At 43.8% G+C, this 17,412-nt stretch overlaps 1 protein-coding gene across 1 annotated transcript in view; it reads right to left on the bottom strand.

Annotated features, from left to right (window-relative positions):
- Positions 1-17,412, bottom strand: part of LRRC63 (leucine rich repeat containing 63) — a 116,570-nt gene that overhangs the window by 54,039 nt on the left and 45,119 nt on the right. Inside the window, exon 6 of the mRNA XM_070408734.1 lies at positions 15,698-15,834. Within this exon, the coding sequence (XP_070264835.1) occupies positions 15,698-15,834 (137 nt within the window). The remainder of the gene's footprint in view (positions 1-15,697; positions 15,835-17,412) is intronic.

Genomic DNA, 17,412 nt, shown 5'->3' with positions numbered 1-17,412 from the left:
TTTAATGTTAATTCTTCATATCCATGAACACAGTATATGCTTCCACTTATTTGTATCTTCAGTTTCCTTCTTTGGTGGCTTGCAATTTTCTGAGTATAGGTCTTTTACATCCTTGGTTAAATTTATTCCTAAGTTTATTTTATTTATTTTTTGATGCAATTGTAAATGGGATTGTTTTCTTAGTTTTCCTTTCTGATAGTTCACTAATGGTGTATAAAAATGCAACTGATTTCTGGATATTTATTTTGTATCCTGCTACTTTACTGAATTCATTTACCAATTCCAGTAGTTTTTTGGTGGACTTTTGGGGTGTTCTATATACAGTATCATGTTATCTGCAAATAATGACAGTTTCCTTCTTCCTTTCCAATTTGGATGTCTGTTATTCCTTCTTCTTGTCTGATTTCTGTGTCTGGGACTTCCAGTACTATGTTGAATAAGAGTGGTGGAAGCACACATCCCTGTGTTGTTCCCAATTTTAAGGGAAACAATTGTAGCTTTGCCCATTGAGTATGATGTTGGCTGTGGGTTTGTCAAATATGACCTTTATTACATTGAGGTTTACTCCTTCTATTCCCAGTTTTCTGACAGTTTTTATTATAAATGGATGCTGGATCTTATCAAATGCTTTTACTGCATCTATTGATCTGATTATGTTTTTTTAATTATTCATTTCATTTATGTGGTGTATCAAGTTTATTGATTTGTGGATATTGCACCATCCTTGCATCCCTGTAATAAGTCCTACTTGATCATGGTTTATGATCTTTTTAATGTATTGCTGGATTCAGTTTGCTAATATTTTGTTGAGGATTTTAGCATCTATGTTCATCAGGGATATTGGGCTTTGCTGTGTCTTTGTCTGGTTTTGGGATTAGGATAATGCTGGCCTCATAAAATAAGACTGAGAGTCTATCTTTCTCTTCAATTTTTTGGAATAGTTTGAGAAGGATAAGTGTTAGTTCTTCTTTGAATGTTTGGTAAAATTCACCTCTAAAGGCATCCAGTCCAGTGCTTTTGATTGTTGGGAGGTGTTTTTGTTTGTTTTTTTACTGCTTCAATTTCACTAGTTGTAATCTGTGTATTCAGATTCTCTGATTCTTCCTGATTTACTTTTGGAAGATTGCATATTTCTAGGAATTTATTCATTTCATCCAGATTGTCTAATTTTTTGGTATATAGTTGTTCATAATATTTTCTTACAATTGTTTATATTTCTGTGATATCAGCTGTCACTTCTCTTCTTTTATTTCTGATTTTATTTATTTGTATAATTTCTCTTTTTTTCTTGACGAGTCTCGTTTATCTTTCAAAGAAGATCTCTTGGTTTCATTGAATTTTTGTATTGCTTTTTCCAGACTCATTTATTTCTGCTCTTATATTCATCTAGAGGCCCGGTGCACAAAAATTTGTGCACTGGGGGGCGGGGGGGGTCCCTCAGCCCAGCGTATGCCCTCTCGCAGTCTGGGACCACTCAGGGGATGACCACCTGCTGGCTTAGGCCCGCTCCCTAGGGGATTGGGCCTAAGCTGGCAGTCAGACATCCCTCTGGCAGCCTGGGAGCCCTTGGGGGATGTCCACTTGCCAACAGGGAGCAGGCCTAAGCTGCAGTTGGACATCCTTAGTGCTGCTGAGGAGGCGAGAGAGGCTCCCACCACCACCGCTGTACTGGTAGCCATCAGCCTAGCTTGTGGCTGAGCAGAGCTCCCCCTGTGGGAGTTCACTGAACACCAGGGGGCAGCTCCTGCATTGAGCGTCTGCCCCCTGGTGGTCACTGTGTGTCATAGCGACCAGTCATTCCCAGTCATTCTGCTATTAGGGTTAATTTGCATATTACCCTTTTATTATATAGGAGTACCTGGTTAGCCTGGGTGAGGGGCTGATGGCTGTTTGTAGTCTGGCCCCAGCCCCTTCAGGGTAGGGGTTCCCCCTGGGGTGCCTGGCCATCCTGGGTGAGGGGCTGATGGCTGTTTGCAGGCTGGCCACAACACCTTCAGTGTGGGGGTCCCCACTGGGGTGCCTGGCCAGCCTGGGTGAGTGGCTGAGGGCAGTTTCAGGCTGACCACACCCCCTTCAGGGTGGGGGGGGTCCTGCTGGGGTGCCTGGCCAGCCTGGGTGAGTGACTTATGGCAGTTTGCAGGCTTGCCAAGCCCCCCAGCAGGAACCCTCACCCCATGAGAGTGTGGCCAGCCTGAGTGAGTGGCTGATGGCTGTTTGCAGGCTGGCCACAGCCCCTTCAGGGTGGGGATCCCTGCTGGGGTGCCTGGCCAGCCTGGGTGAGAGACTGATGACTGTTTTCAGGCTGGCCACAGCCCCTTCAGGATGGGGGTCCCCGCTGGGGTGCCTGGCCAGCCTGGGTGAGGGGCTGATGGCTGTTTGCAGGCTGGCCACAACCCCTTCAGTGTGGGGGTACCCATTGGGGTGCCTGGCAATCCTGGGTGAGGGGCTGAGGGCCATTTGAAGGCTGGCCACAGCCTCTTCAGTGTGTGGGTCCCCACTGGGGTGCCTGGCCAGTTTGGGTGAGGGGCTGAGGGCTGTTTGCAGGCTGGCCACAGCCCCCAGCCACCCAAGCTCCCAATGGAGGCTGGCTGAAAGCAGGTATCTGGGATTTATTTATCTTTTATAATTGAAACTTTGTTGCCATGAGCGGAGGCCACAGCTGGCTCAGGGCAGATGGGAAGCTTGGCATCCTCCATCGCCTGGGCAACCAAGCCTCCTGCTTGCTCTAGCTCCGTGGCTGCCGGCCGCCATCTTGGTTGGGTTAATTTGCATATAGTTGCTCTGATTGGCTTCTGGATGTGGCTTGGGGGTGTGGTGAAGGTATCATCAATTAGCATCTTTGTCTTTTATTGGTGTAGATACTTCCATTTTTTCTACTCATTTTGGGCTGTTTGTTCTTTTTTCAAGTACCTTTAATTACAAAGTTAGATTCTTTGATATCTTTTTGTTTCTTGAGATAAGCTTGTAATATTATGAATTTCCTCCTCAGACTGTTCTTGCTGTGTCTTATAGTTTTGGGTTGTTGTTTTCTCATTTTCATTTGTTTCACAGTATCTTCTGATTTCTTTCTTGATCTCATGTTAACCCATTTACTGTTTAGTAACATGTTGTTTAACCTCCATGTCTTCATGTTTTGTTTTTTTTATTTCCAGTTTTTTTTCTTGTGATTGATTTCTAGTTTCGTACCATTATGGTCAGAGAAAATGCTTGACATAATTTCAGTCCCTTATATTTATTGAGAGTTGTTTTGTGTCCTAACACATGGTCTATTCTAGATATGCTTTTTATTGATTCCAGAGAGGAAGGGAGAGGGAGAGAGAAAAAGAGAGAGAGAAAGAGAAACATAAATTATGAGAAAGAATCATTGATTAGCTGCCCCCTGGGGATTGATACCACAACCCAGGCATGTGCCCTTGATTGGATTCAAACCCAGGACCCTTCAGTCTGTAGACCAATGCTCTATCCACTGACTCAAACCAGCTAGGGTACATGGGGTCTATTCTAGAAAACAGTTCATATACACTTGAAAATAGTGTATATTCTGCTGTTTTGGTATGAAATGTTCTGAAGATATGAATTAAATCCATCTGATCTATTTAAGGTTGCTTTTTCTTGTTGATATTCTATCTAAAACATCTATCCACTGATGTCAATAGGGTGTTAAGAGCCCTTACCATGACTGTATTACTGTTAATCTCTCTGTTGATGTCCATTTAGATTTGCTTTATATATTTAGGTGTTTTTATGTTGGGTGCATATATATTTACAAGGTTTATGTCCTCTTGTTGGATTGTTCCCTTTATCATTATGTAGTGTCCTTCTTTGTCTCTTAATATAACCTTTGTTTTAAAGCCTATTTTGTCAGATATAAGTATTCCTACCCCACCTTATTAAAAATAATTTTTTGCATGAAATATATTTTTCTATTGTTTTACTTTTAGACTGTGCATCTTTTGTTCTGAGGTGGGTCTCTTGTAGAGAGCATGTATTTGGGTCTTGTTTTTTTTATATACATTTAGCTATGCAATGTCTTTTGATTGGAGCATTTATGCCATGTACATTAAAAGTGATGCCTAGCTGGTGTGGCTCAATTGGTTGAGCATTGTCCCACACACCAAGAGATCATCAGTTCTATTCCCTGTCAGGGCACATGCCTAGTTGTGGACTCGATCCCCAGTAGGTGGAGTGTAGGAGACAGCCAATCAGTGTTTCTCTCACATCAGTGTTCCTATCTCTCTTTCCCTTTCTTTCTCTCTAACATCAATAAAAACATATTTTAAATATATATATATGTATATATATGTATATATATATGTATGTGTGTATATATATATATATATATATATATATATATATATAAGTTTAAAGAGTGATTTTTGATAGGTACTTATTTTTGCCATTTTATTCTTTCAACTATGTTCCTGTTTTCTTTTTCTTCTTCATTTCTTGTAATACCGGTTTGGTGGTAACAAATTCCTTTAACTTTTTCTTGTCCAGAAAGCTCTTTATTTTTCCCTCAATTTTAAATGATAGTCTTGCTGTGTCAAGTCATCTTGGTGGTATGTCCTTGCTTTCTTACACTTTGAATATTTTATGCCAATTCCTTCTGGCCTGAAATATTTCCATTGAGTAGTCAGCTGTCAGTCTTATGTAAGCTCCTTTGTAGGTAACTGTCTTTCTCTTGCTGCTTTTAAGATTCTCTCTTGTTTTTAACTTTTGCCATTTTAATTATGATGTGTGTTGGTGTAGACCTCATTGGATTTATCTTGTTTGATACTCTTTTCACTTTATGGATTTGTATGTCTTTTTCCTTCACTGGGTCAGGGAAGTTTTTGTTCATTATTTCTTAAAATAGGTTCTCTATCCCTTGCTCCCTGTCTTTTCCTTCTTTTACCCCTATGATGTGGATGTTGTCATGATTCATGTTGTCTCAAAGGTCCTAGAGACAATCCTCATTTTTTAAAATTCTTTTTTCTTGTTGTTGCTCTGATTGGGTGTTTTATTTTTTACAGTGTCTTTCAAATAGCTGATTTGATTTTATGTTCATTCAACCTACTGCTTATTTCTTCTAATGTATTCTTAATTTCAGATATTGTATTCTTCATTTATGACTGGTTCTTTTTTATGGTTTCTATGTCCTTTTTTATGCTGTTGTAATTCTCACTAAGTTCCTTGAGCATCCTTATAACCATTGTTTTGAACTCTATACCTGATTAATTGCTTGCCTCTATTTCATTTTGCTCTTTTTGTGAAGATTTTTCCTGTTCCTTAATACGAGGCATATTTTATTGTCTCCCATTTTTGCTGCCACTTTGTGTTTGTTTCTCTGTATTAGGTAGATCTGCTGTGATTTCCAGTCCTAGTAGAGTGGTGTTACATAGATGTCCTGTGGAACCCAGTGGCATAGTCTCCTTGATCACCTGAGCTGGGTGCTATAGGTATGTCCCTTACATAGGTTATGTGGACCCTCCTATTGTAATTGAGTCTTGATTATTATTGGCTCATTCATGTGTGGATTCAACACTCAGGCTGGCTGACTGTGAGGATCAACCTTGAGCATATTGTTTGAGCTGCTGTGCAGATATTGACCACATGTAGTGGCGTTTGCTTCAGCATGGTCTGATCCCAGCCCAGGTCTCCCTTTGTATATGGCCCTTGTGAAGCTAAATGGATCCTGCTCTGATGTTATCTGATGCTAGCCTGTGGGTGTTTTGGTTTTGGAGCATCTTGGGAGGGACTCTGGTGCACATCAATGTCAGACACTGCCTGTGACTATCCCTGGGTAACCTGTTTAAAGCTACAACGCAATTCACAATGTGGCTGTCTTTTCTGGACCTGGGTGTGCATGAAGAGAATCAAGCTGCGCATCAAGGCCAGCATTTACCAGCACTAGGCCCAGGGAAAGTTCAGAAAAAGTCTCAAGACATCCTGAGATCCACCTCCACCTGCCTTTGCCTATTGGCTGCCTGTTAGGTTTAGTCTGAAAGAACTTCTGGTAGTACTCAAGTTGCATTATGTAGGTTCTCAATGAGACAAAAAGTAGGGCAAATCATGTTCACCAGATTAATACAAGTTCAATATTGGTACCGTGCTGTGTCTGAGGCCGCTCAGCAAATGTCTCCAGGTATAACATATCTAGTTGCCATCCACTGGGTGTTCACACATTTTTTTGGTGGGGAAATGTTTCAGGGAGTTGTCAGGGCTAGGTTAGCAGAGTTTATCAGGCCCAAGATTTGGCTGTGAAGGGAGAGCTCTGCCACAGTTGGGTGTGTGAGGAAAAAGTGGTCCCTGTCCTAGAGCTACAAGACTCAGTTTGCCCTGGATTCACCCCAGAGTCCAATCTCAGCGGGGTGGGGCTTCCAAGAGTGAGGAGGATGGGGCTAGTGGATCTCTGGTGTGGGGGAGGTGCTGGTCAGGCTTGGGGGAAGGTGAGGAGAGTGGCCCCTGTCCCAGAGCGACACCAATCTGTCCATCCTAGAACCTGCCCAGACCTCAGCAGGGTGGAGCCATCAGGAGTCAGGAGGGTAGGGCTACCAGGAGCCCTACCCATCAATTGGGGCCAGCAGATCTCCCACAAAGGGGAGGTGTCAGTCAAGTTCACGGGAAAGTGAGAGGAATTGCTTCCACTCCAAAGCCACACAACTCAGTCACTGACACCCCTTCAGGCTGCCCAGACCTCTATACTTCAGCCAAAGCAGCTGACTCTTCAGCAGGGTGCAAGCTCTTTTAGGGTGAGGTGGCAGGGAGATCAGAGGATGCAGCTATTGCACTCACCTGAGCTGATGCCACTTGTAGGGGAGTGCTCCATCTAAGAAAGATGATATCTGTAGTGTGGAAGAGGAACTCAGCTCAGGGATCATGGTGGCTGTCTGTTTAGCTCTCTCCCCAGAGCCACAAACCCATCTCTCATCACACAACTCTAGTCTGTTCTTCCCTTTCTTTGGAGTCCAAGGTGAGTGGCTGCAAATTAGAGTTTGTGCATTGGCCCTTTAAGAGGGTGCCTGTGTTTCTAGGACTATCACCTCTCCCTGGTGGACAGAATCCCAGATGATTTTCACAGACAGATGTTATGTGGGTGCCACTTTCTAGCTCTGGTGCTCTGGGCTGGGAAGTCTGGGTTGGGTTCAAGACCCCATGCTTCTCGGGGGTAACCCATGCAACTGAGATATCCCTCCAGAATATCTACTGCTGCTCATGGGAGCAGAGTAAGTCATTTTTGTATCTCCACCCTTCCTACTAGTCTCCATGTGTTTTTTTCTATAAATCCTTGGTTATAAGACTTCTGTTCAGCTAGTCTTCAGTTGGTTATTCACATCAATTTTTCTATAATTTAGTTGTAATTTTTTTTTTTTTGGTCCTGGGAGGAGGTGAGTGTACTTTCCACCTACTCCACTGCCATCTTGGATACATTCTGACATTTTTCTTATTGATCTCTTCATTTATAGCCCTTAGGATGTTTTGTATCTATGTATTTATTGTGATGTTTGTTAGAAATTCTTGTGTCTTTTCCTGGATTCTAAATTCCATAAGAGAAAGAATAATGCTCCTTTCATTTATCAACTTAAACCCAAATCTTAGCACAAAGCTTAGTATTACATAAACTAGAGGCCCAGTGCATAAAATTCATGCACTTGGGGGGCGGGGGGTCCCTCAGCCCAGCATGCACCCTCTCGCAGTCCAGGAGCCCTTGGGGGATGTCCAACTGATGGATGAGCTGTTAGTCAGACATCCTTAGCACTGCCGTGGAGGTGGGAGAGGCTCCCGCCACTGTGGCTGTGCTCGCCACCCATGAGCCAGGCTTCTGGCTCAGCGGCGCTCCCCCATGGGAGCGCAATGACCACCAGGGTGCAGCTCCTGTGTTGAACATCTGCCCCCTGGTGGTCAGTGCATGTCATAGCGACTACTCGTTCAGCCGTTTAGTCGATTTGCATATTAGCCTTTTATTATATAGGATGGTCTTTGGTTAATTACCTCCTAATCACCCACCCATGATCAGGGCCAGGAAGGGATGCGGGAAGTTGGACAGCCGGGGAGGGACCAAAGGAGGACTCCAGGGCATGTCCAGCCTGTCTCGCTCAGTCCTGATCAGCCTCACCCCAGCAGCAAACTAACCTACCAGTTGGAACGTCTGCCCCCTGGTGGTCAGTGCACATCAGCGGCACTCCCCCATGGGAGCACAATGACCACCAGGGTGCAGCTCCTGCGTTGAACATCTGCCTTAGCAGCCTTAGCATATCATTAGCATATTACACTTTGATTGGTTGAACAGATGACTGGACGACTGGACACTTAGCATATTAGGCTTTTATTATATAGGATACTTAATAGATATATATTTACATGCTTGAATTATTTCACTCTAACTAAAAATCTAAGAGTAACCTTGATTGTTTTTTTACTTTGATGCCTCCATTCCCTATACCATCTATGTCTAATCATTAACAGATCTTGCTAATTTTACCTGTTTGTTAACAATTTGTTCCTTTTTCTCTATGTGATCATTGCCCTAGATATGCTTTGCAGCTCTTGCCTGAACTACTGTGATAGCCCCCATTCTTTGCCTTCTATTTTATCACTTCACATGCATCCTCCACACTGCCACCACCATGAGCTAAAATGCAGATCTGAATCCACCACTCCTCTTTGGGAAACCCTTCAACAAATACTTTTCCTTTGTTCACAAGGCCTGCAGACAATCTGGTCTCTGCCTACTTCACCACTCTAATTTCTTACCACTTGGCCTTGCTTTCTAAGCTTCCCAAACAGCAAACTGCTTGCAATTCCTACTCCACATTGTATATGCTGTTTCACATCTCACTTTTTTCTATATATGTTGTCACTTTTATTTAAGGAAATATCTACCCCACTAGTGGCCAGGTGCACGAAATTTGTGCACAGGGGAGGGGGTGTTCCTCAGCCTGGCCTGCACCCTTTCCAATCTGGGACCCCTCAAAGGATGTCCTACTGCCGGTTTACAGGGATCAGTCCTAAACCGGCAGTCGGACATCCCTCTCGCAATCTGGGACTGCTGGCTCCTAACCGCTCACCTGCCTGCCTGCCTGCCTGCCTGATTGCCCCCAACTGCCCCCTGCCACTGGCCTGCTTGCCCTCAAATGCTCCCCCCCCCCCCGCCAGCCTGATCACCCCCAACTGCCCCCCTGCTGGCCTGCTCACTCCAAACTGCCCCCCCCACTATCCTGATCACCTCCAACTGACCCCCACTGATGGCCTGCTTGCCCCCAACTGGCCCCCTGCTGGTCTGCTTACCCCCAATGGCCCCGCTCCCCACCAGCCTGATCACCCACAACTGCCCTCCCCTCTTGGCCTCTAACCACCTCTACCTTGGCCCCGCCACCATGGCTTTGTCCAGAAGAATGTCCGGAAGGTCTCGTGAAGTTCTCCCAGTCTAATTAGCATATTACCCTTTTATTAGTATAGAGGCCTGGTGCACAGGTGGGGGCCGACTGGTTTGCCCTGAAGGGTGTCCTGGATCAGGATGGGGGTTCCCTTGGGGTGTGGGGCAGCCTGGGCGAGGGGCCTGTGGTGGTTTGCAGGCTGGCCATGCCCCCATGGGGTGAGGGTCCCTGCTGGGGGTGCATGGCCAGCGTGGGTGAGGGGCTGAGGGCTGTTTTCAAGCTGGCCACACCCCCTTCAGGGTGGGGGTACTTGCTGGGGTGCCTGGCCAGCCTGGGTGAGGGGCTGATGGCTGCTTGCAGGCTGGCCAAGCCCCCCAGCGGGGACCCTCACCCCATGAGAGTGTGACCAGCCTGGGTGAGGAGCTGATGGCTGTTTTCAGGCTGGCCAAGCCCCCCAGCGGGGACCCTCACCCCATGAGGGTGTGGCCAGCCTGGGTGAGGGGCTGAGGGCTGTTTGCAGGCAGGCCATACCCCTTTCAGGGTGGGGGTCTTCACTGGGGTGCCTGGCCAGCCTGCATGAGGGACTGAGGGCTGTTTTCATGCTGGCCAAGCCCCCCAGTAGGGACCCTCACTCCATGAGGGTGTGTCCATCTTGGGTGAGGGGCTCATGGCAGTTTTCAGGCTGGCCATGGAAGCAGGTATCTGGGATTTATTTATCTTCTATAGTTGAAACTTTGTAGCCTTGAGCAGAGCCCACAGCCAGCCAGGGCAGGCAGGAAGCTTGGCTTCCTCCATCGCCAGGGGCAACACAAGCCTCCTGTTTTCTCCAGCTCTGTGGCCACTACCATCTTGGTTGGGTTTATTTGCATACTCACTCCTGATTGGCTTGTGGGTGTGGCTTGTTAGTGTAGCAGAGGTACAGTCAATTTGCATGTTTCTCTTTTATTAGATAAGATAATCACCTCTTGCTCCTTCTCACTATTAATGTGGCTCATTCACACTCAGTTACATTTGGATCAAATGTCATCTCTTCCAGGGAGCCAACTCTGACTCTCCAGATTGAGTTATATGCCACTGTTTGGAATTTTACATAGTGCATCTCCATTATTTTACTTTCTGTAATTGTGTGCAATTGTCTGCCTTCCTCTTAGGTGGTGATCAACTAGGGAGCACACAATAGATACTTCATAAACATTTACTGGATTAATTACAAAAATAAAAACATAATATTTAAAATATATCAGTGCTATTGCTTGTAACAGTAATGAGATCCAACTACATAATTGGTTCAGTGCATTTCCCTCAATTTTATCCAGTTACAGCACCCTTAGTCCTGCCATTCTATGTTGGGTCTTCTTTACTGGAAAGCTAGAGTTCTGACAATAACCTTTAAATACAAAGCATCTCATTCCACACTGTATAAGTTTCCTCTGTGTGAGTTTACATTTAACAGCTCTGCAAATGAACATTTTTACCTATGTCAGAGCCTACTCTAAGTCTTCTCTGAGGTTCAATAAAGTTAATCCCCATAACAATTATAATTTTATTATTCCCATAATTCCAATTATGTTTTTTATACTTGGCTTCAATATGCTGTCAATCATCCCTTGATATGCACACATATCCAATGGCATTTAATAAAATTGTACTGCTTTATTTTAGAAACACTAATATTTTTGAAAAATACCCCCTTAAAACTTTTTTTAAATAATGTTTTTTCAATTATTGTTGGCATAAAATGTTATATTAGTTTCAGGTGTACAACCCAGTGATTGAACATTATTGAATAATGTTCAACTTACTAAGTGACCACCCTGATAAATCTAGTACCTATCTGACACTATTCATAGTTATTACAATACTAGAGGCCTGGTGCATAAAATTCATGCACTCAGTGGGGGGAGGGTATCCCTCAGCCCGATCTGCACCCTCTTGCAGTCTGGGAGCCCTGCGATCGATTGCCCCACAGAGGGAGGCCCCACTCACCCGCCAGTAGGTGGCGTGGGCCTCCTTTGGGGCGATCATGGGGTGGTGGTGGGGCCTGCTGACCAATCACATCGCACCTGCCTTGGCTGGCTTGGCGCCAGTGCGTATCATAGCATGGTTATCCGGGTGGTCATTCTGCTCTTCAGCCATTCAGTTGAATTGAATATTATGCTTTTATTATTATAGACTAGAGGCCTGGTGCACGAAATTCGTGCACTGGGGGGTGGGGCTCCCTCAGCCCAGCCTGCCCCTCTCACAGTCTGGGAGCCCTCAGTGGATGTCCTACTGATGGCCACAGTCTGGCAGCAGAGGATCGGAGCAGGTGTCCTGTGTGTGTGTGTGTGTGTGTGTGTGTGTGTGTGTGTCTCTGCTGGGGGCCTGCCCCCAGCCACACCGTGCAGACTTGGGTCAGGCACCCCTCTGTGTTGATCTCTCAGGCTCCTGGCCTCCACTGCGTGTTGTTCTCTCCCTTGAGCTGTGGCCAGGGTGGGGTGCTGCCTGCAGGCCACACTTTCCTGCTCACGGATGGCTGGATCGCCTAGGAGACCCGGGGGCAGGCCCTCCTGGGTGCTGCCTGTAGGCCGCACTTTCCTGTTCTGGAATTGCCATGGTGACCCAGGAGCAGGCCCACCTGGGTGCTGCCTGTAGGCCACACTTTCCTGCTCTGGTATCGCCATGGTGACCCAGGAGCAGGCCCACCTGGGTGCTGCCTGCAGGCTGCACTTTCCTGCTTTGGGATCGCCATGGTGACCCAGGAGCAGGCCCACCTGGGGGCTGCCTGCAGGCCTCACTTTCCTGCTCTCAGATTGCCATGGGGTCCCAGCTGGCAGCGGGGCTTAGGCAGTACACGGGGGTCCCGGGTGGGGGCAGGGCTTAGGCAGCACTAAGCCCCACTGCCCAGGGCCACACATGGGGCCCAGATGGGGGCTTGCACTGACCGGCCCTGCCTGCAGTATGCAAATTAGCCGCCATCTTTGTTGGCGGTTAATTTGCATATCACGCTGATTAGCCAATGTGAGGCGTAGCAAAGGTACGGTCAATTACCATCTTTGGCTATTATTAGATAGGATTATTGACTATATTCCTTATGTTGTATTTACATCCTTAGAACTATTCTATAACTACTAATTTGTACTTCTTAATCACTTCATCTTTTTCTTTGAAAATGTTTTTATTAATTTTTAGAGAGAGAGAAAGGGAGAGAAATAGACAGACAGAAACATCACTGAGAGAGAAACATCATTGATTGGCTGCCTCCTGCACGCCCCCTACTGGGGATTAAGACCACAACCTGGGCATATGCCCTGACAGGGATCAACCCAGTTACTTCTTTGTTCCTGGGCCAGGCTCTTTATCTTTTTCACTCATTCCCCCAGCTCCCTGCCATCTTTCACTCAGTCCCTCAACCACCTCTTCTCTGGCAACCACCAGTTTTTTTTCTGTGTCTATGAATCTGTTTCAATGTTGTTTCCTTGTGTTGTTCTTTAGATTGCACATATCAGTGAAATCATATGGTATTTGTATTTTTCTGACTGACGTATTTTACTAAGTATAATACCCTCTAGGTATTCGGTTGAATCTTACCATGCTGTCGCAAATGGTAAGATTTCATTATTTTTTTTATGGCTAAGTAATATTACATTGTATATGAATATTATCTACTTGTCTATTGATGGACACTTGGGTTGCTTCCATAGCTTGGCTATCTATACTAATATAAGGGTAATATGCTAATTAGACCAGATGTATTCCAGACGTCCATCCTGACATGGACAGGGGCGTTGCCAGCATGTAAATGGCCATCAGCCCCTTGCCCAGGTATGCCCCACCCCCAGTGGGGACCATTACCCTGATGGGGGCATGCCCAGCCTGCAAACGGACATCAGCCCCTCATCCAGGCTGGCCATGGCCCCCAGCGGAGACCCCCACACCAATGGGGGCATGGCCAGCTTGCAAACAGCCCTCAGCTCTTCACCCGATCAGGGGTGTGGCCAGTTTCAAACCCCCCAGCCTCTCACCCAGGCCGGCAATGCCCCCAGCAGGGACCCCCACCCTGATGGGGATGTGGCTGGCCTGCAAACGCCTGGGGGCCCCTCGCCCAGGCCGGCCCTGGCCCCCAGTGGGGACCCCCACACCCCAATTGGGGGTGTGGCTGGCCTGCAAAACACCCAGGCCCCTTGCCCAGGCCATCTCCACCCCCCAATGGGACCCCCACCCTGATCCGCCAGCCCCCACCCATGCACCAGGCCTCTATACTAATAAAAGGGTAATATGCTAATTAGACCAGACATCCTTCAGGACAAAGCTGGGGCCAAGGCAGAGGCAGTTAGGCGGGATCAGGCCGGTAAGAGAGAGCAATTAGGGGTGATCAGGCTGGCAGGCGAGAGCAGTTAGGGGGAATCAGGCTGGCAGGAGAGAGCAGTTAGGGCGATCAGGCCATCAGGGGAGAGAAGTTAGGGTGATCAGGGTGGCAGGGGAGAGCAGTTAGGGATCAGGTCCGCAGGCAGGCAAGCAATTAGGAGCCAGCGGTCCTGGGTTGCGAGAGGGATCCCGGATTGGAGAGGGTGCAGGCCGGGCTGAGGGACACCCCTTTCCCCCGCCGCCCGCACAAATTTTGTACACCGGGCCTTTAGTTGTAAATAACACTGCAATGAACATAGGGGTGAATATATCCTTTCAAATTAGTATTTTGGATTTCTTCAGATAAATCCCCAGAAGTAGAATCACTGGGTCATAAGGCAGATCCATTTTTAATTTCTTTGAGGAAACCTCATACTGTTTTCCATAGTGGCTGTACCAATCTGCATTCCCACAACAGTGCACAAAGGGTTCCCTTTTCTCTACATCCTTGCCAACACTTGTCATTTGTGTATTTATTGGTGACAGTCATTCTGACAGGTGTGAGGGCTTCTTAAAACTTTTGTTCATAACCAATAATTCAAAATAGTTTGCTTAATCTCTAAACAATGTACAATGTTGACCATGTAGTTATGATAAACTTTTAGTTGTTTTAGGTATTTTTACATTTTGTTTAAATAAGTTATGGTTATTTAAAGTATGTAATTGTTATTATAGATTATACAGTATTCATTTGTTTAGATGCATATATGTACATATGTGTGTATATATAGTTGTGTGTATCTATATGTGTGTATATAAATAAATATACACAGATAAATAATTATAGATATGTGTATACATAGATTTCTAAATACATATATTACTAAGCTCTGTATACTGCGAGTGTCTATAAATAGTGTCATCTTAATAGCAATGGAGACATTCAATACTTAGACATTGGTTTTTAAAGATCATTCTGCAATAAAAGGAGAACAGGGCCTGGACAGTGTGGCTCAGTTGATTGGAGCGTCATCCCATGTGCCAAAGGTTGCAGGTTCAATTCCTGGACAGGGCACACACCCAGGTTGTGGGTTCGATCCCCACTCAAGGTGCATGTGGGAGGCAACCAATTGATGTTTCTTTCTCTCCCTCTCTCTTCCCCTCTCTCTAAAACAATCAAAACATACCCTTGCATGAGGATTAATAAAAACAAAAACAGGGTTTTCTTAGAGAAATGGCTAATTCTAATATCAAGTCAAGGAAAATACAATTTATGTTACTGTGGGAAAATATAGGTGAGTCAAACAGAAATAAAATTCCCATAATGCAATTTTCTTACTGCCTCAGTGTTTTTATAATGTGTGAGTTTTACATTTTTATTCAGAAATAGTATAATATTTTACATACCTTTTTATTCTTTTAAATGACTAAATAGTTTTAAGGTTTATGAATGTAGAATTTGTCAGATTGTTAATTACAAACTGCTAGATGAAGAACTTTATAAATGAATTTTGATGCACTTCCTTAATTACTATAAGAATCTTCTTTTGAGAAATACTGTTCAAATATTTCAGAGTCCCCATCCCTTTGTCCTTAACTTATATTCAATTTGTTAAGCATTTACTGGAAGTGGTATCTTGTTTTGGCATTTGGTAAAGGTTTTTATTTAAAAATTTTATTAGTAATTAAATAATTACCAGTTCATACGTGCAGAAAAGCCATCTCTTTTAAACTCAAATATTAACATTCCTATTAGAGTTTAAAGGATCTTAAATAACATACAGACTAATTTCTTGGTTCATAGATTAGGAAATTGAGGCCGAGAAAGGTTAATTGGCATCTGGCTAGTAGGATTATTTTTAACACAACAATGAAAAACAAGTCAGCTAATTGGAAAAGAATAAGAATTATTAAAGAGCTGAAAAGTTGCTAGCTGCTTTCAAAAGGGGAATTGATCCTTTTCTATGTCATAAGCTCTTTATTTTCTATTTATAATATCAAATTATCAATCTTACCCAAGAGGAAGAGTCGTAATCAAATTAAAGGCAATGTTGAAAACTCTAAGGAGCTTAAGTTGTTGAATATCAGAAGGGATTATTCTGATAGGATTATTTCTCAGGATCAGAACTTGTAAATGTTTAAGACAATATACCTGAGGAACAGAAAAGAGAAACAAACATAAGTAGAATAATAAAGTATGCAAATTCCTATTCCATTTTAAAAATGTTTTGAATTAATGTAGTAGAATCAGTACAGTAATATTAATTGTCTGTATCGCATATATCTAATACCTTTGGAAGCCTTCAAAATGACTGACCAGCATACTATGCATGATATGTAAAATAGTGCTGTACACATATCCCTTGATTCAGGAATGGTCCTTTTCTAAGTGAGAAAGTCATCCTATCTGATCAACCTATGGTTTCATAAGAAGCAAGTATGCAAAGAAGAAGTGAGGAAAGAGATATCTGCAGAAATATAAGGTAACTAACCTTCGTAATCAATGAGGTGGCAGCTATTATAACCAGCTTGTTTCATATACACTGATTTTTCATATGAAATTTAATAGTAGAATATACCATTTAAACCTATGATCTTTGCTTGATTAATATATTTCTTGCCCTCTGGTGAATCATAATAAGGTCTTACATTAGCTATCTTTAACATTAAAGGAAACCTTTTATAATCATAAAAATCTACAATTGGTGGAATAGATCATGCTCATTCTTGCAATCAGAAGTTAAATCCTCCAAGTTTGTTTTTCCTTTTCAAGATGGCTTTGGCTATTTGGAGTAATTTTCTTATAAACTCTCAGACCAGCTTCTCAAATTCTATAAAATAGGTCAGTTGTAATTTTCATAGGGATTGCAATAAATCTGAAGATCAATTTGAGAGCAGTGCCATCTTAAAAATATTAAGTCTTCAGATCCATGAATATAGGATGTCTTGTCATCTGAGTATACATTTCCTTTAACTTAACAATGTTCTGTAGTTTTCACAGTATAAGTTTTGTACTTTTGTTAAACTTGCTCCCAAGTATTTTACTCTTTTTCATGTAAATAAAATTTCTTTCTTATTTTATTGTCAGGATTGTTTGTTGCTATTTTGTAGAAATACAATTGATTTTTGTATATTGATCTTGTACACTACAACTTTGCTGAACTCAATTCTAATATATTTTTTAGTGAATCCCTTCGGATTTCTATATATAAGACCATGCCATCTACAAGTAGAGAAAGCTTAACTTCCTTTTAAACCTGGATTTTTTTTTTTTTTATATTTTATTGATTTTTTACAGAGAGGAAGGGAGAGAGATAGAGAGTTAGAAACATCGATGAGAGAGAAACATCGACCAGCTGCCTCCTGCACATCTCCCACTGGGGATGTGCCTGCAACCCAGGTACATGCCCTTGACCGGAATCGAACCGGGGACCTTTCAGTCCGCAGGCCAAGGCTCCATCCACTGAGCCAAACCGGTTTCGGCAAACCTGGATGTTTTTTATTTCTCTTTCTTGCCTTGGCTAGAAAGTCCCGTACAATGTTAAATACAAATTGGAAAGAGTACTAGTATACATCTTCATCTGGTTCCTGATCTTAGGAGGAAAACGTTGAGTCTTTCACCATTAAATATGATATAAGCTGTGGTTTTTTGTAGATATCCTTTATAAATTTGCAGACATCCACCTCTATTTCTAGATATTGAATATTTTTATCATAAAGGATGTTGGAT

This window comes from Myotis yumanensis, unplaced genomic scaffold (assembly GCF_028538775.1).
Source record: "Myotis yumanensis isolate MYYU_CA2020_CCGP unplaced genomic scaffold, mMyoYum1.0.hap1 SCAF_3, whole genome shotgun sequence".
NCBI lineage: Eukaryota > Metazoa > Chordata > Mammalia > Chiroptera > Vespertilionidae > Myotis > Myotis yumanensis.
This window is presented reverse-complemented; position numbering and strand designations above follow the sequence as displayed.